This window comes from Crocodylus siamensis, chromosome 4 (genome assembly GCF_052110815.1).
Source record: "Crocodylus siamensis isolate JL-2025a chromosome 4, ASM5211081v1, whole genome shotgun sequence".
Classification (NCBI taxonomy): Eukaryota; Metazoa; Chordata; order Crocodylia; family Crocodylidae; genus Crocodylus; species Crocodylus siamensis.
This window is the reverse complement of record NC_143398.1, coordinates 98,031,150-98,053,804: the sequence shown is the minus strand read 5'-3', so window position 1 is coordinate 98,053,804 and position 22,655 is coordinate 98,031,150. Positions and strand designations below refer to the sequence as shown.

At 43.1% G+C, this 22,655-nt stretch overlaps 1 protein-coding gene across 16 annotated transcripts in view; it reads right to left on the bottom strand.

The window, feature by feature from the left end:
• RBFOX2 (RNA binding fox-1 homolog 2) overlaps window positions 1–22,655 on the bottom strand; it is a 258,241-nt gene that overhangs the window by 84,502 nt on the left and 151,084 nt on the right. The window contains exon 1 of one of the 16 annotated variants that reach the window (XM_090043124.1): window positions 19,172–19,401. The exons of the other annotated variants lie outside the window; for them this stretch is intronic. Within the exon in view, the coding sequence (XP_089899250.1) occupies window positions 19,172–19,198 (27 nt within the window). The 5' untranslated portion in view covers window positions 19,199–19,401. Of the gene's footprint in view, window positions 1–19,171; window positions 19,402–22,655 lie in introns of those variants that run through there. 16 annotated transcript variants of the gene reach the window in all.

The following is a 22,655-nucleotide window of genomic DNA, read 5'->3' as shown; positions in this document are numbered from 1 at the left end:
ATCTGTGTGGACACCCTCATTCAGGAGTAAAGCAACCTTAATTTACTCTAGCAAGGATTAAGTGCATTAGCCCTAGTTTATTCTCCTTAACTTTTCCACGTGGCTCCTTGCAAAGCAGCCCTGATAGTCCCCTCATAGGGATTACTCAATGAATTTGACACACAGGTCTATAGAGTTCCCTTCTCATCTAGGGCTTCTGTCAAATGCGCACTCATCAAACCCAGCCTGCAACCACAAGTTTGCACAGAACTCTATCCCACCTCAACCCAGATATTGCTCAAAGGTGCAGCCCAAGGTCAGCATCTGACTCACACTGTGCAATGCCTCTTACAAATTTTCGTTCTCTTTGCTAGGGCTTATCAGCACAGGCCTTGAAGTTTTCAAACAGAACAATCCCTCGGAGGTCTTCCAAAGCAAGCCGCTCATACACCCCCACTTCCCTAATGCCTTGTCTTGTTTCAAAAGTGCACCGGTTTAAAATAGCGCAAACTCCTAATGGGCAGATACACTTTTAAACTGGTTTAAATCCTTACTAAAACTGTAGCGGTAACCTTAAAAGCTACACTGGTGTACGATCATCTAGATTCATGGGAAATTCTCTCAGCATTTGGAGCCCTGCAAGTAATGCAAGTTCCAATAAATAAATAAAAAACAAACTGTAGTAATTTCCTAGACATTTCTGCCAACTCACATGCTATTTTTTTCTCCACTTACCTGCCATCACTACCAGAAAGACAAGATAGTCTGCCACATTGAACTCAACCCCTTTTTGCCAATGGATCCTCCTTCTCTCTCTCCTGCACACGTGTGTGCATGCACATACACGTGTGCGAACACATGCACGCACACACATAAACTTAAGAATAAGCATAAGCATCTGACAGTCAAGAGGGATACTTCAAGACGTGGCCTTGGTAACAAATGCAAGTCCCTGGCACTAATAGGAATCACCAAGACGTAAGCCAGACTGTTCATGTCAAACCTGCAGTGGGGGAATGCCTAATATTTATCATATTTTTATCACATTACTGAAAGGAAATGCCAAGGAGTGCTGCAGCCCACCTGTCCCCTGAGGCACCACTACTGCCATCATGCTGCACTGCCTTTGCAGCAATGAATATTTAAACAGGGCAATAAATATTTCAGAACACATTCATCCCAATGAGAAGTCTATTAGGATAAAAGAGAAGACATAAATACTGCAGAGCCAGGGCTGCTCCTTGTCCTGTCCCCCCTCCTTTCTGTAGCCTCCTCTAAGCACCTGAGAACTTCAAAGATTCATGAGTACAGTTTCAGTTACTTTCCAAACAGCAAAGACCACCAGAAAAGGGGGAAAGGTTCACAACTCCTATGTTCCAGGGTGAGGAACAATAAAATAATCATACTTTCTGCCTTCACCGCGTTTGGAGGAAGCGGGGGCTTCAACATTTAAGTTCTAGGATTTTGATCTAAGGGAGAAAACAATGCTTTAAGTCCCTCAAAGTTTAGACTCTATCCTTCAAGGGATGCATCATGAGGCAATAATTTCTGTCCCTATATGCTGAATTGACTCTGGTCTTATTCTATTGCTTGTAGCTCTTCTCAGCTCTCTAATATACAAATACACAGAACTTTGTAAGTGCTAATAAAGATTGGCTGGCTAGAGAATAGGTTTCAGGGCACAAGATAATCTTGGGGGACTGCTTCCATTATGGAAAACTAAGTCCCACGCCCTAAGAAAATGACTATAGCCTTCCATCTCAGCAACAAAGCTCCCAAACAACTACTGGATGCCTTTCTCTGTGGCCAGAAAGTGAAAAAATGAGCCTCACCCAACATACACTTGCATAATCTTACACAGGAGTTTGACCCTTACAAGCTACTTAGAAAAGACGCACCAAAAAACTACAACCAGGACCAGTCTCCTACAAAAACTAGCTGGGATGCTGTCAAGTGCCAATACCGTCACGCTTCAAACAACAGCAGTAGTTTTGGTTTACTCACCTGCAGTGTACAGGCAGTCCTCGGACTTACAACACAATTGGTTCCTGAAAACCACGTCTTAAGACTCATAAGAAACAATGTTATAAATGGGGGATTGGTTCCTGAACCAAGGCCCGATACCCTATTTTCACCAAAAATACCCCAGAATTTTGTACTCAATCAATTATAGATGAGAAATATAGCTACATTCATGTATTTATAATGTAAATAGCAATCATATGGATTTGGAAGGACTTCTTTGAGGTGACTTTGCTGGACTTTTTGAAAGGCTTTTGGTTGGACTTTTTGAAGGGTTCTTGGTTGGAGTCTTCTCAGGAGTCTTGGCTGCAGGTTTTTTCTGGAGTCTTTGTCTGCTTTCTTAAAGAAAGTGTCCAAGGAAGTTTGGACAGATGTTCTCCAGGGAGATGGGCGATGCAGCGAACTTGTTTGCTGGCGTGGCGTTGTATCAGATCAAGCATTGTAAATTCAAAACTGATGTCATAAAGTTGAAACAGAGTGTCAATTTATAAACGATGCAAGTGCGAAACATTGCAACTCGAAACGTTGATAGGTCGAGGACTGCCTGTATTATGCTTCTTGTTGCCCACTAGTACCCATAATGAGTGTTTGGATGTGAAACTCAATGCTACAATATGCATCATAACTGAGACTCAAAAGTCAATACTCATCAAATGGCTGCCAATTCTATCCCACATAGATAGCACTTCCTAAAATTTGAAGAGGTGTACTAAAAGCATGCCACCTATATTTTCATTATAGTTAACTCTGATTTACTATTATAACAAGGACTCCAGAACTCACCAAAATCTCAACTATAATCCCAAAAAAACTATTCTGAACCTGAGCATATGGTCTCAAAGGGCCTGTGTACAATCCTGCAGCACACTACAGGGCATTCTGGGACATTAATGTCCCCAGGAAGCACCTCACTGCTGACTCCCTCAGAAAAGCTTCCTGGATTTAATGGACTTCACTTACTACATCAGCCTCACTGATGCAGTTCTCCTTTATTTATGACATATCAAAAACAGCCCAAAATGAAAATACAGCCAGGAAATACAGGCTGTGGACCACATGATATGCCAGTGCTGGCTTTGATGGTTCATTAGCAGTACCTCCGACATCAACCAGGCAGCTGCAGAAGTTGTCTGCTGGCCAGCCAACCTTGACATGGCCATGGAAGTTGCTTATGACCAGCCATATAAAAGGAGGACATAATGGAGAATGCATTCATTTACTCAAATTCTGTCCTCTGCACATTACTTGGGTATTTGGGTTTTATTTCAACTTTCACAGCACTAAAAGTCTGCTCCTTTCCAAGGTCTTTGCTGTACTTCCAGTTTGGATTCTCTGAAGTCAAGGTTTGTTTGTTTAAAAAAAAAAAAAAAAAAGATTCCTCCCAGAGTCTGGGAGAGGTTATGATTTGCAGTAAACTCTGAAGCCACCCAAAGCTATAGTAGAAAGTATATGGGACACCTATTCAAGGCCAAATTCATAGATCTATTCTTGCATCTGTTAAGCTTCTCTGAGAACCATAACTACCTTTTAAATTCAACCAAGATAAGCTAAAATACCTCTGAGAATGTTAACACAAGATGAAAAGATATATTTTGAGGAGGTGACATACCTGGATTTATGACACCGTTGACTATGATATGCTTAGAATATATAAGCAGCACATGAGGAATTCATGGTATGCTTACAGAAGGAATCATATGCTAGTCCTCACCACTTACATAAGGTTCTGAAAGATCTTGTTTAAAACTCTAACCAGATACCCAATATAAAGAAAAGTTTTCAGAAGTCTACTTTATCTTATGCCAAGTAAAAGGAGACAAGCAGAGTGCCTTTTAAATTAAAACACTGCAGCCTTGCACTCCAGTCCCAGGTCTAAGAATGTGTCCTGTACTTTATCCAATGACTGTAAAATTAGCTCAAGTAAAATGCCACAGTAACATGGCTATACCGTTTCCAGTTCAAGAGCTAGTGTGCATGGAGAGTCTCAGCATGGTGCTGCCTTTGTCACAGACATACCTTCACTTCCTGGCTGAAGCACTAGGATATTATATGAAAACACTACCCTTTCCTCCTCTCCTCCTTCTCTTCTTCCAAGCATGTTTCAAAAAAAACTCGTGGCCATAACTGAATTTCTGAGGAGTCTGAACCCGTTAGTATGTTAGGCAATCCTTGAGTTATGTCTCCAGACCAAGCCACATTCGGGGAGCAGCGTGCCCAAAACAGTGATTCTCAACTAGAGTGCCACGGCACCCAGAGGTGCCTCGAGATCCTTTCAAGGGTGCTGCAAGATATCACACAACATTAGCACCGTTAGGTGTGCAAACATGATTCACAAGATCAACCCAGAGATTTCAAGCAGAAATTCATAGTGTTAGAAACACCTTGACCCGGTTGTGGTCTTCCCAAGTTGTTTGCAACAGAAGAATTCCTCTATCATTTTTCCACTGTCAAAAAAAGGAGAAAACTAAAAGCTGTCATTTTCCAAGTGATGCCTTGAGCCTACTAAAGGATGCCTTGGGTCTAAAAAGGTTGAGAACCACTGGCCTAGGTCTGGATCCTATTTGTACTTAGGTATGGACCATGCACTGAGCTGCTCAGCCCTATCAAAACTCGGCCAAGTTCTTGGGAGTTGCACCTCTCCATATGCCACGTACCTGGGTGCTTTATAAAGCCTATGGAACTGAAGCATCTCCAGAGTTAGGTGGCTTCTGAGAGTTTTCAGATTTGCAATTTGGGACTTTAGTACCTAAATTCCATACATTTTATATGACCAAATTCTTTTCTGAATATAACCTTAACTTTCCTCGGGGAGACAGACATGTAGCAGAGAGCACCTTCTAAAGCAAGGCAGGGTTTACAATATGCCATCAGTGCTCTTTTTTTTGTTTCTTGATGAAAGTGCCTGAACGCTATTCTGTCTGCTCTGGCTGGCCAGTATCATACTAATGAAACACTCTCATTCTCCCAGCTCTATGGCACAAATTGGCTCCAAAAAGAAATATTGAGCTGTCAAATGGCAAAACCTCTCTCCCTGGATAGAATTTCAGGGAAGTAAATCTGTGTATTGAATAGCTGGATCGATCACTTGCTGCCTCCCGTCATCCCTGCAGAACAGAGGTTCCTGGAGCATTAATGGAAGCCACCATTCAAGACTGGCCATGACAATGCAGGGAAAGTGAAGAGACCCTGTTTACAGCACCATTATAATGCAGGGACCCGAGCAAAAAATAAATAAATACAAATCAAAGGGCACTGATAATTCTGTCATTTTACCTTTGTTAAGAGTTGGAATTTTACAATCCTGTTCCTCTCCCTGCAGCTACTCTCACCTTCAGGAAAAACCTTATTAAAGTGAGCAAGGACAAGAACTACATGAAAAGCCAAACTCCTAATCTGACCCTTGTACCTTTCTACCCTTCTAACTGGCCTTGTGAACACTCCAAAGAAGATATATTAAAAGATACTCATGGAGGTTCAGTGGAGACAAGCTCACCATATTTTTTTAAAATAGATCTGATCTACTACTCCACTGAGAAATTTAAAGTAAAAGGACCATTTTGCAGGACACAGCAAAACTGGTGAGCACTCAAACTGCTGACTGGCAGAAATTTATACTGTATTTACTTGACAACCCCCCAATACTTAGATTCCATATATGGAAAACGTATACATTTGTTATAATTTTCCAGTTAAAGAATCTAATTACTGGTGCTTTACCTTTAATTTGTCCCCCTCTCACTGTGGGCCACACCAGGGAAAAGAAAGCTGGGAGGATCACATGGTCCCCTAACCCTCCACCCCTTCCAACTTCTTCCCCCTGCAGCCCCTTCTTCCCATCCCCTTACTATCAGACCCTGCTCTCCCTAACCACATGGAAAAGAGGGGCAAGTCTGAAAACAATTACTTTGATATAAATATGTAGGTCGTGATTTGCATATATGTGAATTACTATACATACCTATAAACTTAGTTCATCCAGATTTGATGCATTTTACAGTGCTGCAAGTTTAGCATAAATATTCCATAAACATAGTTTAATACCGCACTGTTGTACCTACTAATACATGTACAAACAATGCATGCTATCGATCCAAAGCCAAAAGGCTTGTTATTTACCACATAGATCATTGGGCTAAACCCAAGCAAAATCAACAGTGTTTCAAGCCATGGTGACCCCATAGTTCAGCACTGCTTAGCATGTGTGTATACTCCAGATGCACCTGGTCTGGCTCCATCTCATGGAAAGTAGGGCCAAACTAATTATATGTGCCAGGCTGAGAGAGGGGACAACAGAAGAATTATGGGTGAACTGCCTGAGGCCCCACTTGGTGATGTTTGCCAGATGTTTTAGGCTGGTGAAGAAACGGATCGTGGGAAACGTGTAAGAAAGGCACAGCTCTGCTGTAGGAGCGAAGAGGAAATTGAAATCTATTCAGTATAGTAGCTCACCATGACTTAAGAGTAAGCACTGCGGGGGACTTAGCACAATGGGTTTTACAATATATTTTCCTTAGATGGGCTATATTAACCAATTTCTGTGGTAGGTTGGGCTACATTAACCTATTTTTATGGTAGGTTGCTATCAGCAACTTGGCCTTTTTACTTAAGAACAAACGTGGGCACTAAGGGGAAGGGATCAGGGCTGGCTCTGGCCCTCCTGGTGCCAGCTTTATATTGCAATATTTCCAGTGCCAGTTCCCTGTATAGGAAACAAAAAAAAAAAGTATTTCCTAAGGGCCAAGGAAGGAAGGAACAGCTAGTACTAGGTTCCCATCAGTATGTTTGCCCAATATAGGTCACATTCAGTGTTGGGTACATTTAATCAACTTCATAGTCCATTTCCATTACTGAACACATGCTGCTTTTGGTAGCAGTTTAATTACAGACAGTGCATTCAATGAAGTTTCCTCATATGCAAATGTAAAACAAGGAGCATTTTTTTACCATGCTGTTTGGGGAAGGGGAAAACCTTGTCTTATATTCAAGTAAATACAGTAGAATTCCAGTGATTGGGCAGGTGTACTCTGGTGTGCCAATCAAAAAAAAGAGGGTCATTTAAGGTAGCATGACATAAACAAAGAAGCAGTTAAGGTTTGCCAAATAAAAAAAAGAAGAGTTTGATAATGATAGGAACTTTCATTCTGTGGCTCTCAAGGATATATTTCTAAATAACAGAGAGAAGCAGTTGACAATTAATTTCAGTAACTGCAGCCCCACTAACAGGAAAGTTATATTGCAGCTAATGCCAATGGTCTCTCTCGCACAGTATGTTTTGACAATTAATCCCAAATTCTGTAATATCAGCAGAACCTATCATGAGTGTCAAACAAAAGTTTGGGATCTCTTTTTTTTTTAAATGGCACATGAAAAAGTGCATCACATTTTACACAAAAGACAAGGTGGAGGAGAGATCCTGTAATGTGAGTAGGCATAACTGCTTGATAGTTTGGTCCTCAGTGCTCCAAAGGGAATAGAATTAACAGAACTCCAAATACTTAGGACAACAAATGGAAACTGAAGTTGAGGCCGTCCCCAGTGCTACTGACTAACTTGTTTGGACTTCAAACATAGATCATGGTGGTAATAGAAATGGAATCTACTTTTAAGTTCACTGAAAGACCCATGCAGAAGAAGGAGGAATATTTCTTCTCTATCATATAAACATGTCCTTTTGAAACAGATGTCACTTTGCAACTGAGCACACACACTGCTTTGGAAGCAGAAGGCCCAGATTGCTGGAGAGGCTCCATATGATCCTCTCCCATATGGGTCACCATAGCTCACAGACACATTTCATCACTGTCACATTTGAAAAACTATCTTCAATACAGAGCCCAGGGCAGTTTAACTTATTTTGATCTAAAATAAAGGATTTGGGCTGTCCTGCTTTGTGGGTTGTTGCCCAGCAGCCATGGTTAAGCCCTTTCAGGACTGGCCAGGTGCTGGAAAAAGACTGCTTTTGTCCTGGACAATCTGTTTTCTATTCTTTGTTCCTTTCCAAGTCTATGCTCCAGGTTGGTGATACTCTTGAAGACTTGGGATTTACTTTCTTTCCCTAACATGTTGGGATAAGTTTACTGAATTCTTGTAAAATGGCTGGAGACTACACAGTAGACAGTAGCTTCACTCTGCTAACACCCCACAGTCTGAAAATCCATTTCCCTTTACACCTGCCCATATTTTTAAAATTCTGCTACCTGCTCTGTTGTCACATAAACAATTTCTGCTTCCTACCACCTATTCTGCTTCTCTGGATGCTTCTGCTTTGGCCAGAGGGATACAGAACTGCAGATGCACCTTAGTTGCTGGGTAGGACTTCTTGCCCTGTATCAAACTATGACAGTTTAAGCTTGTTTAGAGGTCCATAGACTGCTTTGATTCCTGACTGTTCACCTGAAGTCTCCAGCCTCTGGTTCTACTTTCTCCTCGCTCCCTTACTGGCTTTTTAGTAACTAGGCAGCTCATTTTCAAAGCTAATTAAACATTTCCTTAACAGAAAAGATATCATATTTGAACTGAAACCTGAGGAGGATGGTAACATTACCATCTCTTTTACCTCCCAGAGCTGGGGTTTCTTGAGGATGAGTCTTAACTTTGTCTATATTCAAAGCTGCACCATTTTGCCTAAAGCTACAATTTAAAATTGATGCAAAACACAACAGAGATGCTCTTAGTCTGATATAAACCTGATTTATTCAGATTTGGCTTAATTTATTAAGACAAAGCCCTTAGAAGTCCTGCTATCTGACGGGGCAAGATTTCTGCAGTATTGTTTCTACCTGCCTTCCAAAAATGCATACTATTGGGTAATCATACCCTCAAACTACTTATGGAAAATCTGCAATCATTTAAAATTCCGGGGCTACTATAAAAATGGGAATGTAAACTGTCTCACATGTGGGGCTGGATTCTGAGCACAGTGAAGGACTGAGTGCAGGGCAGGACAGAAAGGAAGTTTTAGAGCACCTCTGCAACTGCTGTATTCTAGAGCTGTTTTGGAACCCACCTAACCTGGCATCAGGGCAGTTGTATTGCTTCTCTAACTTCTACTCTTCTTCCCAGGTCTCCATATAGAGAATGGGAAACAGAGAATAATCAGCACTTAGTGTGCTGTGGTCATGATCTTCCTGAACCCCTTACCTTCCATTCCTAGTCCCAATGTAGTGCCACTGGTATAACTCCATTATCTAAAGAGAATTCCCCACATGAAATCTCTCCTCCCATTTTACACTGCCCTAGCGGCACAAATGGACTTCACTTAATGGAAGAATCGGGCAAAATTTGTGTGCGGCCCGCACAAGGAAAAGAAATGTGTTTAATGATGCACGCAAAGGAAAAAAAAGAAAACTTATGCCAGTCTAATGTGAATTAAAACAAGACAGCACACAAAACAGCTACCATTCAACAAAAATCTCACAACCGCATCAGAAGTCAACATGGTCATGGATTCCTCAAGCGTCACACCTCTTTTGTGCTGAACAAGTCTTGAAGAGGGTCTACGTAGAGTGACAAGAATACAACTTTCAGTCTGTTACAGTGTTTTACAACAGCCCTTCTGCATTCTTCCTAAATGTCTCTACCTCAATTTTGGTCCCTCATTTCAAACATTAGCTAAGACAATAGCAAAAATAAGAGATTCAGAGCAAGACAACAACATAGATTATGGCTAGAACAAGACGTCAGGAACATGTGAACTACAAAGGACTGGTGCTGCCCAAGAAATCACCTGGGTGATTTGCATGCTTCCTTTGCAAATATTTTATGTCTGGCACTGATACAGGGACTGTGGGGGGAGAGAGGTGGAGACAAGCTTGAATGTTAAGAGAAGATTAAAAACTGGGAGGTGAAGTTAAAATGGGATTGTATATATAACCCAAGTCAAAATCTGATCATCTAAACCTTAGTTAATCAGAAACAATTATCTGAAAGCAAAATATGCGCTACTGGATTGGGGCTTCAACTGTATATAAAATGCCTAGATTCTACAGGACCAGAACTGCTGAGACTATGAACCTCTAAATAAGGAGAGCCAGTTCAGCAGGATGTTAACTATATTCAAGATCTCCCAAGCCTGGCGGCAGTCTTCAAAGGTTGCTGGGCAGTGTGCCTTTCCAGTTACCCAAAGATGTCTGATGTCTTCTTGAATCCTCAGATAATCGGGATTGTTTTGCATATAAAGTACTATGTAAAATCTTCTGGAATTATTGGAAATGAAAGCTAATAAAAGGCAAGCTGGTGGCACCATCTATGATTAAGGTTGTTGGATACTTCCCGTTATAAAACTCTGTTTTCAGCAGTTCACAACTTTGCCAAATTAATTGTCTGGTCTGAGACTTTCCAAGATGCGTCAGACTGAATGTTTTGTTGGGTTTTTGGGGGTTTTTTTTAAATAAAACAGTGCAGTGGTTCACCGGTTTCCAAAAAAGCAATGTTGGAATTATATCATGTTCTGCTCATGATCAACATTTCAAATAGACTCACGCTTCCAGACAAGATCTTGAAATTTGACAGAGGCAGCCATTATGGCAGGGATATACCTACTGCAAACCCAGTATTGTCAAATTTGACCACATTATAATAACTCTATGAATTATAGAAAAGTAGGGCTGGAAGGGCATCATCAAAAACATTCCAGGCAAGTGGAAACTTGTAGCGTGCATATGCTGTCTAGCAACTTCCTCAGTTTTAGCAGCCAATTTCCTAAAGAGTCTGTTGCATCAGGCATGGTCCAAACCATGGACTGATCAGGACTTCAGCTATAATTGTCACTCTGAGCTGCTGTAGGGAATGTCAGGGCCAGGTCTGAGTATCTGAAGCAAGAGCAGGAAAACCTTCTCTCTACTGTGCTCTTAATGACCCTTTGTGGGCCTGAGCACTGTGAAGACAGAAGCTACCTGACTTGAATCCAGACAGGAGTTGGAGCTGGTGGAGAGGTAAAGGACAAGGAGCCTGGGAATTAAGGGGAAGGCAAACCAGTGAGACAGGCATACAACCACCAGAGAGAAACAGACTGACACCGTATGGCAAGCTCAAAGCATGGCTGGGGCAGCTGGGAATGGCTAGATAGAGATCTGGAATACAGGGCGGAGAAAGATACAGGAGATGGAGCTGACAGAGCTGAAAGACAACAGGAACTGTCTAGGACAAGGAGCTGTGGGGCAGGAGCACTTGAGATTGCATGAGGAGTCCAATAAGGGATCTTGAGACTAGGACTAGTTTAGACTGGAGACGAGGGGGTAGAAGGGAGAGGCAGATGGAAGTAAAAGAGACCGATCAAAAAATATGGGATTTGGTGTGAAGAAGACACACTTAGAGTCTGGAAGAGGGAAATTAAGACTTGCTGGACAAGGGGCCAGAAGTGAGAAGTCACAAGATGAGGATAGTTTGGAGGATAAAAGACAGAAACGGCACTACATGAGGGGAATGGGTAGAGAGCATCTGTATCCACTAGAGCATGTTTCTCACTAGAGCTTGGAATGAAACCCATGATTTCTGAGTCTCGCTATTCCTCTGCTGTCAGCAAACAGACATGAAACCAACTAGCAAAGTGTCCCTTCCACCCGATCTACAGGCCCACAGAGAATATAACAACCTACTACTGCTATACACTTGGCACGAGTTCCAGTAGTCTACATGATAGGCATACAGGTTCTGATCCTGTTGATACCCCACACGATGTCAATATGTTGCTGCCTGATAGGTATTTTTCTTGGCAGTTTGCTTTTTTAGATGCTTTCTTCTCTGTGGAAAAAAATAGTAGGCAATCATTTTTCTAGCAAGAACCCCTAGGGCTAAGAACCTGGTCCAAAACTATTCAATAATTGCATCAGTGATTGAGATGATAATATAAGACCTTTACTAGTAAACTCCACAGATGACTCAAATATTGGTGTGGTGGTAAATAATACAGACAGGCCACTATTACAGGAATCTGAAGTGTCTGGTTAAGTGGTTGCAATCCAACATAATATATTTTAGTACAGCCAAACACAAGGTAGTGCATCTGAGAAAAAATGTAGGTTTTACCTACATGATGGGTTTTTGAAAGTGGTGATTCAGAGGATGAGTATGGGGTCCATGAGGCAGCCAGGTAATATGGTGGCACAAAGGGTAATATAACCCTTAGATGTATAAAAAAGGAATATCAAGTAAAATTAGGAAAGTCATTTTACCATTGCAGACTCCATCAGTAAGACCATTACTAGGACAAAATGTACAGTTCTGGCAGAGCCCACATTTCAAGAAGGTTAGAGAAATACCACAGCCACAAAATATGAACCAGGGACTGGATCAAAAAGATAGCTTCCGATCCAAGTCAAGGAGCTTAATCTATTCAGATTATTGATACAGTAGTTTGACAAGTATCTTGGTCACTGTGTACAATTATTTGTGCATGGAAGAGAGCTCCTGTCAGTGAGGAGGTCTTCTAATAGTGCAGACAAGATGCAATACTTGAAGTCAGGTAAATTCAACCTTGAAATAAGGGTAACCAAAGTAATTAAAGACTGCATATGGAACAAGCGAGCTGAATTAAAGTTGCACAGCTCTAGCATTTCCTTGACTTTTCAATCTCTAGAATGCTATTTTAATACAGTTCGTGTGTAATATTAATATACAATACATCAGCAGATGTTTTGCTAAGGCAAAGAGTTCAGACATTTTAAAGAAGCATGTTGTTACAGTGATAAGAGACAACACTGCTCCTCACTGGTTTCTGTTTGCAAAGTCCACTCTATTTCTAGAAAACATTTTTAGTTCAGCCTTGGCTGTTCTGATGCTTGTGGACAGCCCTACCTAAACAGCATGTACACCAGCTCTCGCTAAGCACAAAGTGGCATTCACCAGTCATCTAACAAAGAGAAATCAGTCTGCACAGCATAAAATCATAAGCCACCCTACAGTAACAACACAGGTACAAATACTGTAGAGAGGAAATAAATCAAGAAGAAAAGGTACATGTTTTCTTAACCCACAGAAAAACAATTAAGTGGGAGAATCCTGATTTTCTCTCTTTAAAAATCTATGTTTATTAACAATGCAAAATTTCTTCCCGCTTTCTCCCCCCAACTGAGACTTTCTTCCCCCAGTTGAGGCAATTCATTTGTTCCTGCACCCTGTTCGTGCCCTTCTCAAGGAAACTCCTGGATCAACTTTGAGTCTTAAGCAGCTGAGTGATACGTGGTAAAGCTAAAGGAAGAAAGAATGGAGAGTGTGGATACTACTTTCTCCATCAACCCACAAAAACAGTAACGTCACCTGCTGAAAGCATCTCCAGAATCTGACGGGTGAGCACCAATCACTTGATCAATTAGCAATAAAATGGGATTAATTTTCATCTGCTTGTTAGCCAGGAATGTTTACACAGGCATCCTGTCTTCTTATTTCTCTTCCAGCCAGTACTAAGTCATACGTTGCAATAACCAAATGACCAATGTGAGTTCAGTGCAACAAGTGTGGGGCTCATGGTGGGTGTTCTGTTTTGTTTTGCTTTTTGTTTTCAGGGGACAGAAATTTGGGATCCCATATGAGAGCAGCAACGGGCTCTTATCCTCAAATGAGCATTGTTAGTGCACCTCAGCTTATGGAGCTGGAAATTTCATGTTGGGAACAGGTCTTGAAGCAATAACAAAATACTTCATATTGACTAATGATCACAATACGTTTTATGGTAAAGCTTTCAGAAGCCCATGCTTTTTCCTAATTCCTAGCCCTGGATACCAACCATTAATCTATTTTGCCATTGAAGTAGAAATGTGTTAAACAGTATGGCTTATTACTGGGATTCGGGATTTGAGCAAATGGCACTGCTGTATCAGATTCCCTTTCGCACCACTGTCCTGCTTAGGAATCATTAAATGCAGCTTCTGCCATCCTGAGGCTGCTAAGTGACTGCCTGGAGCAGTTTTGCACTCTCCTCAGCAGGGTAGTGGGAAGAGTCAGCCTTCCAATACACTCGCTAGGCTCTGACAGGCCCCATTGATTTTTAACTTCTTATTTTTAAGTTCTCCCTCACACTGCAATAAAAAAGTCCTTAAACATCTCCATGTCTAGAGAAACAAACCCCAGGCCCAACCCAACAATCATGCCTCTGCACAACAGGAACGCCAAGCTGCAGATCTGTCCTTCAATTCTTCTTGGGGAGGTTTTGCCTGGAAAAATGACCAGCTAGCTCACACACAGCTCAGCATTGCCAGCATTAGAAAGTAGCCCCATGCCAAAACCAAGAAAATGAGCAAAAAACCAAGGAAATGCTACAGGCATAGACACAGTGAATATTTAAATAGGCACCCTTTTCAGAATGAAAAGAAAACCAAATGAATGTAAGCCCTAGAGTCAAGAAAAGTACAACGCTTTTCAAACAGATTGTGCACACGGTGAAAGGAACCCTAAACCAAACAGCAAATAGAGGGGAGCTTGCAGGGGATTGGGGGGGGGGGGGGGGGGGGGGGGGAAGGAAATGGAGATGCCACCATATTGCAAAAAGGAAGCAAATACTTTAGGTCAGCGGTTTTCAACCTTGCTTCATTTGTGGACCACTAACAAATTTAGAATGGAGGTGCAGGTCCCTTTCAATTGTAAGTGTGGGTATTCGCATACTTTCGACTGATCACAGTCATCTTACGCAGACCCTTTACACAATCTGCAGATCCCCAGGGGTCCACGGACCACAAATTGAAAACCACTGATCTAGGTATCCCTGTATAGGAAAGGAAGCACCTGAAGAAGTTGGATGTTAATAAAGGAGAGCCTCCTTATCATCCAGGAAGAGAAGAGGGGCTCTATAAAAGGTGTGGGGGGGGGAACAGCATCCAGCAGCATATAGCCCCTCTAAAGGAAAGGGGATTCCCACCACATATTGTAAGCCATCCTGGGATTGAATTTTCATTTACTGACAGTTCAGACAAAGGAGGACAGTTTTGTATAATAGAAAGCATTGTTTATTTCTAGGCAATGCAAGACAGCCTTCATTCCAGGGCCTCCTGTCCCCACCTCACCCAACCTGCATCACCTGTGTTAATCCCACTGGAGGGTATAGACAAAGATCCATTTTATCTGATCATCCCAATAAGGGTGGGTCAAGAGACAGAGAGAGATTGAAGCAGATGAATGGGATGGAGACAGAGAGAGGCCTTTAATGAGTCAGAACACTACTCAGATTTAAATAAGATCTCCATTTAAGGAACTCTGCATTGGTTTTCAAAAAAAAACAAAACACAACAGACACTGGGCAAGCAACTTCTGAAAGCACAGAACTGCCTCCGAGTCTGGCATGGGGCTTGGCAAGCAAAGGGTTATGAAAGGGGGAAGGGATAGGGAAGAAACAATCTCTGGAAAAAATGAGGCTGCTGCTGGTTCATTTTAACAGGAACATAAATTAGTCTCAAACCCGCAAACCCCACCACCTCCCTGAGCCTTGGGCAGAGTGTAGTGAGTCAAGCACGTGCCAAGATAAACGGTGCTAGCTGGAGCCTCCAAGGGGTGCAGAGGGAGGGGGACATGCTGGCAGGGAATGCAATGAAGTCACTTCAGATGGTGCCACAAAATGGAGACGAGTAATCCTACCAGGAGATCCAGGGCTTACATGAAAGGGGAATATCAGCTCTTGAGATGCTACTCCCCATTACCTGCCTCCAAAAAAAATAATAATAATAATAATGATAAAAAGGCAAAAGTGCCACCCCTCCACCCCCACCCCCCGCCAATCCAAGAATGCCAAGAAAGAGAAAATGGGAAAATGGGATCCTGCAGCTTTCTCCTGGCTGGCTTTAATTACAGCAAACACCCCCCTCCTCCCCCCAAAACCTCAGAACAAGCCCCAGGAGCAGGCAGCAGCCCAGGTGAAAGGCTCCATCCCCGCATGCTGGGGAGGGGGAAGCAGACAATGGAAGGGATGATTCATTGCAAAGGAATACACTCCAGAACTGCCTGCTGCCACATGGGCTCGCTGAACTCCTTAAAGAGACAGCCACTCCATTTTCCCTTTTCCCAGATGCTCAACACCTTCCCCCTCTCGCAGCCCTGATGGGAAACAGATTCGGAGGAAAACGCCAGCAAGGCACTAGGCTGTCCAAGAAAGGGAGGGCTTTGTGTTCCACACAAGCTAGCAATCTCACCCCACACGGCACAGGGGAAAAGCCCTTTAACATACAATCTTTCCCCCCTCCACCCAAGACTTTCCCTTTCATCTGCAATTAGCACATGACATACTGGGCCTGGTTTACACTCCTTTTCACTGATTTAGGATTAAGGGGGATCAGATCAAGGTACTTTCTGTTAATGAATCAGAGCTCAAACCCTCATTAGCAATGTTGGCTTCCTACTTTTTTAAAAGCGTGTCAGCATCTCCAGTTTCTACCCATCACTATTTCTAGCCTCTTGTCTCTTTTTTTAATTAGCCATTTATACATCAAAGCTCATTCTCACCCTTTCAGGGCCAGAGAGGAACTTGTTCCCTAAAATACAACAAATTGCAGACAAGGCAGACTGGTTCATATGGGCAATTGTTTGTAGTACTGTTGTAGTCATACTTACCAACTATTACAAGCTTAAGATATGCAGACCATTCACTTCTTATAAACAAGGACAAAGTCGCAATGGAATAAACAGAGACTGTGTTCAGGGGCTTGGAAAAGTCACTGCAACACTTAGAATAAGACCACACAGTAAGGAAATTATTCTGTGGATTATTATTCTGTGTAATACCCCAAAGCCTGCACTAAACTAAAAGGAAGGACCAGGCTTAGCCCCGAAGGGAAGCCTCTTAAAAGCCGGCAGTACCATTTGGATGAACTCATTGCACTGTGTTCCTACATTTGGTGACAGTCCTTCAGGGACTCCTGACAGGAAGAGATGCAACCTCAGCAGTCAACCTCTATGGTTATAGTGTGCTCCCCAATAGCAGAGTGTAAGTGGGTAATGCACATGCAAAAAGCATATCCTAGAAACCGCATACACTTAAGACTGTTGTAATTCAAGGTCAACCAAGACTAGTAATTCACGGGTTTGCCATCTCCTCCTGCACACCTATCAACGAATGGGACAGACTGAACAAGTCAGGCTTCTCTTCTGGCTTATTAAAAGGTACCCCTTTGATAGGTTTACAACTTTTCTAGTTAACTATATACTCCAAGAACCTCATCCTTCCAAGCTTTTGCAAAAGCCTACACCCACCATCTCCTAGCTCAGATTTCCTGGCCATACACAAACACTAGCTATGCACACTTGTACAGGGGGACATAGATATGCTCACACGTAACTGCAAACACATGCACAAAACAAACATAGAGAACATGCAAATAACATTATACATTACAGCACTACTATGCTGTATTAGGGCATATTATGCATACATCTCAGCACAATAACCCCTCTTCTCCATACACTCATACATAAATTTACCAGGTATGCAGACCAGCAGAACTGTGTACACTCTACAAGCGCACACTGCACATACAACAACACGGATACACTCTGCAGAGGCACATTTTCAGAACCGTGCAATAACTGACATGTAGACCAAAAGCCTCAAAAAATTACTGAAAACCTCTGCTGCCTTGAAACGGGGAACCCTCCCTGATCCAGATGAAAGAGCATCAGCGATGGAGCAAGGACTGTAATAGTAACTGCAGAAGGTCGAGTACTGGAAGATGCCTGAAAATGCACAGAGACCTGACAATCAATGCAAGATGAGACAAAAGGGGTCAAAACTGGTACCACTTTTTATGGCAGACTTTTACTAAGCCCAGCATCTGTGAAGCTGCTGTTCCTTGCAGTGGGACACGCAGAAGCTCAGCACCGTTTCACAAACATGGATTCACTTAGACGTACAGGAAACTAACCATGGATGTGTATATTCAAGTCAGAAATATATTCCCAATACTACACGGCTCCACAAAAAAACAGCACTTGCTAAGCCTTGATTTAAAGGAAGTTCCCTCAGAGAGATCTCTCCTTCCCCACACTCCCTCTGGGAATATCCCCTAAAGGTTTCCAGCCCTGCACAGCACTGCAGGGCATTATATAATGCCTAACAGTAAAGGATTCCAGCTCCGAACTGCTGCTTCCCTTCCCTCCTTCCCCCACCCCTCTGGTGGCGAGGTGGTGATTCCATGCCAAAATAAAAAATCCAAAAACATGTAATAGCCTTAAAAGGCGAGCGCTGGCCGACGAAATCCCCTCACAGGAGCAGAGGAGAAATGTCATGGCTCCAGACACGGTTAAGTTTGCAGAGAAATGTCAGTTGCCCTCAATGCAAAGCACTTTCCCCTTCAGTAAATCATAAGCAGCCCCACTCCCCATGTCCACATCCCGCTAAAGAAGGGCTTTGCAGCTTGGAGGGGAACCATCAGTGCCACCCGGAGAGGGTGGGAGAGTGTTTACCTTTGCGCTTGTCAGAAGTGAGTCATTAAAATACAGATTTAGCTTCACTTGAAAGACTAAAAAAAACACCCCCCCCCCCCAAAATCACATGTATGCCTCCAATGTGCCTTTTCTCCCTGGAGGGCACTAAAGGCTATATTGGCTGCCTATAAAGGCAAGGGCCTTCAAAATCCCGTCTCCAAGCTGCTGGTACCTATAGGGAGTCTTGGGCTACTAAGACAGCCAAAAAAAATAACCGTTTTCCATCAAATGCCCTAGCCATTGAGGGATAGAGTTAAATGCCAGCTCTAAAGCCAAAAAAGGAGAAATAAAAGAGAACCGTGGTCCAGTCCCCTGGTAACCTTCTCCTACAAATCCCACTGTGATCCTGGAGAGAGAAGCCTCATTTCATGGCAGTGCTGCGAGAATCCCTCCGTACCTCTGCAGTCCCGCTCTCCCTCCCTCTCAACACTAAGACAAAGAGGTAGACAAATCCCCACAGGGTCTTTCCTGAGCTGCAGCTGCACAGCACAGGAAACAGGAATTTGCTATGGAGCAAAAGGAAAGGGGATAGGGGGTGGCTACACACACACACACACACACACACACGCATGTCCATACACCCCATGCAGAGCAATCTTCCTGCAGCTCAGATCACCAAAACCAGCTTCTTCTTTTTTTTTTTCCAGCGGGCAAGGCAAGGGCATTGCAAGAAGCCCCTCCAAACCCTGCTATCTGGAGTGGTGTGGGGAGAGGGAGGGGGGGGGAAGGACGGGAGAGAGCGCGCAGCAGCAGGGCACGCAGACCTTACCTGAGTTACCATTTTCTTTTTCTCCATAAACCAGACCAGGGTAGACTAGGAGGAGGAAAAAACCCTTCGAGGCAGACGTGGTAGAAACCTCCTGGGAGATTTGCTCTGCACCCAGCCCCTTGCCTGGCTCTTTTGAGGTGGTGGGGATGTCCCCTTTATCCCCTTTTCCTCCCTTTCTTCTCTAGTGTTTCTTCCTTTCTTTTCTCTTCCTCTCTGGCTGTCTCTCTCTCTCTCTCCCCCCCTGCCTCCTCCTCCCTCCAACTCCCTCCCATATCTCAGCCAGATGGCTGATAGAAGCCCCACCTCCAAATGCCTAAGGTAATTAATCAGAGCAAAGGCCCGCCTCCTCCTCCTCTTCCCTCCCCCTCCTCCCTGCCTAGCTGACATGTCCAATTCAGAGACACAGAGGCCTTTTGGAGCCTGGGAGCCCTCTCCACAGCGCGTGCAGGGTTGGGGAGAGAGATACTTGCACATCTGGGCGCGTGGTGCATGCAGACTAATCCAAAGAAACAGAATCAACCTGAGAAGCGCACCAGGAATGGCTTCCCCGCTCTGAAGTCTGATTTCCTCTCGCAGCAAAAAGCCTGGAGCCCCTGAAGATTTCAAATCAGGCAGAAGCTGGCAATATGAAATATTAACTGCCACATAAAGCGCATGCCTACGATGTCCCGCCATACTCATAACATACTTATCACACTGGTATTTAATGTGACAAGGACTCCCCACAAGTACCAAGACACAACAGCCAATTCCCTGGTACTTATTGAAAGCAGTAGGTGCCTGCAGTATTGTAAGCATTGCCAACCAGGTGATCCCTAAACACTGGGCATCTATAGAGGAGAGAAGACAAATCGGTCGTTGTGGAAATGAAAGGCATCGTCACAAATTAAATAAATCTGCTCTTTTCCCAAAGTGACAAGCTCTGCCCTTAGCAGCTTAAAATGAAGTGCAGCATTGCACATACTTGCTTGCACCTCGAGTTTCTGACAGCCCCAATTTAACTAAATGAACCCCAGTCACAGCCGTCAAAACAACCTGAACTGCAGATCAAATAGCAGCCTGGCAATGAGTTCGCATCTGAACCAACTGCTGCTTATCAGATACCCATCCATTTTATAAGGCCTTCCACCTATCACAAAAGTTACACTGACCTGGGTTACTGAGTATACCTGATGAGATGAAAGCAATACCAAAGCAGAAATATGCAATTAACAGCAGCTCTTACTTCATAATAAGAACAGGAAGTTACAGAGCTCCTTCCCAGCCCTTCTCCATTATTCTTCTCTCTCAAATATATACCTGGACCCCATCACTATAATACCTGAGCACCTCAAAATATTTATCGTATTTAAAATTCACACCACACTGTGAGCCATGTTAAGTTCTCATCTGTGCAACTGGAATAAGGCATAGAAATCAATTTGCCCAAGGAGAAAGTGAGAAAGTACACGCGCCTGTGGCAAAACCAGAAGCTCAATGCTGATCTGCTACATTTCCACGTAGTGCCGTAAGTGCTGGACCACCTTTCCTCATCAACATGTTCCTTTCCTAGCTTCTCCAGAACAAAACCAACAAGGCTATCAAATGCCTCCAAGCCACTTTATCAGACAAAACGCCTTATGCCCAGTGATCATATATTCTTTATGCCACAAGAGAAGCAAGCGCCACCGAAACAGCCTTCCTTCTCCATGTACCTGCCTTCACACTAAACACATACGCAGTGATAGACAACAGCTAAAGAATACTCACTGAAGTAAAATGCATCTATAATTATTTTTCACTATTTCTTTTTGTCTGCTTTTATTCCTCTGGCCTTTGCTCACACAATGTTGTCCAGGAGACCCAATCAAGGACCTCCTTGCCCAAATATGACGCTGAAGTAAGGGAAGCTTGTAGCTGGCTTGTCTCCCCAATTTGCTGTGCATCTGTTGCTGCACTGCTCTTCGGGCTACCTAGCCTTCCAGCTTTCTGCGTTCTCCCACTTCACAACTGCAAACCGAACACCAGCTTCAGCTCTCCCATTCTCTACTGCCTGGTTCGATAAAATGATGCAGGGAGTATGTACTGCAATCCAATTAACTCCCTTTGTGAAGAAAGCTGAAGAGCAAAAGGCATCTGCAGACAGCCCCATCCCACCAAGGCAGGGAGGCAGAAGACAAAATGTCAGGTGCCTAGCTGCAGCAAAATGGAGAGTTCAATGGCTCCTTGGAAAGCAGCCAAATTTCATGGCTGTTGAACTGCCAAAACCATAGGGCCCTGACTGAGGTGAATGGAGCAGTTAGCATCTCTCTGAGCTATTTCATGCTGTCTATGTCACCATGATGCTAGATTGGTTTATACCTGGTTTGCAAAGGTAGGGGGAATTAGGGGAGAGTTGTTTGTTGAGAGGAAGGGGTTTCCAACTCTAAAAGCTCAAAATCCATTTCCTTCAAGAAAAGCCCAGATCTTGAAGCATAAATATACTTGCTTTTACTTTGACATCACCAATGGCCCAAGCTTTGATGGAGAATTTGTTACACCTTCATAAATCACGCCCTTTATTGAAAGACGGCTGTTGCAGTTACTAACAAATTATATAGTCTACTCTGTCCCATGAAATCAGTTAGTGTTTGTGCAATGCTGTGACTCAGTAACATGTTGTGGATGCCTCATTTTATATACGATAACCCTCACTAATTTGTATGACTATCCAGGGATCCATTGCAAACAACAGGACAACAATAAAGCAACGGCGCCGCACCACCACATTCCTTTAACAAGTGTAATTTTGTTTTATCATCATGGCAAACAGTAAGCATGCCGTGGGCATATTTTGTGTATAACATTTTTGTACAGCACGCTCTATTCACATGTGTATGGGGTAAGTGCACAATTCGCGTAACTGCATAACACTAAGGACCCAATTTGTTGCCTATTGTTTGCTATTGTAACAAACCAGTTATCTGCATAGCGACTAAGTACACAGCTTGGGTACAAAGTCTATTTTGTAACTAATTGTACTGCATATCCCTTAACTGCCCAAAAAACAGTGAAAGGAAAGCAACTGTTAAAGGGTGCCCGTAAAAGCCTGAAAAATGACAACAGCTACACTCAGCTTCACGACTCCTCTCCCCACTCATCTACAAGGCCTCTACAGCAGCCCTTAAACTAACTAGTTCCCATCCTTTTAAAAGCTGCTAACAGGATTCTGAAAACTAACTAGCTTTTGTTATTTTCAAGGTTTCCAAAAGCAGTCCAAAACAAAAACAGAAGTCTTGAAGATCATGGGAGCTAGCCAGTTTAGGAGCTAATATCATGGGCACTAGAAGCAATCCTGAAGCACATAGTATTGTCACATTAGTAACGCCAAACTGACTAGCTCCCCACATTTTCAAATGATCCTAATAACTAGTTTCAGGCCAGCTTTGAAGCTGCCAATACCATAGCACTACCAATACCATAGCACTGCCTGAGCTTTGCACTTCAAGAGCACTGCTTACATTAA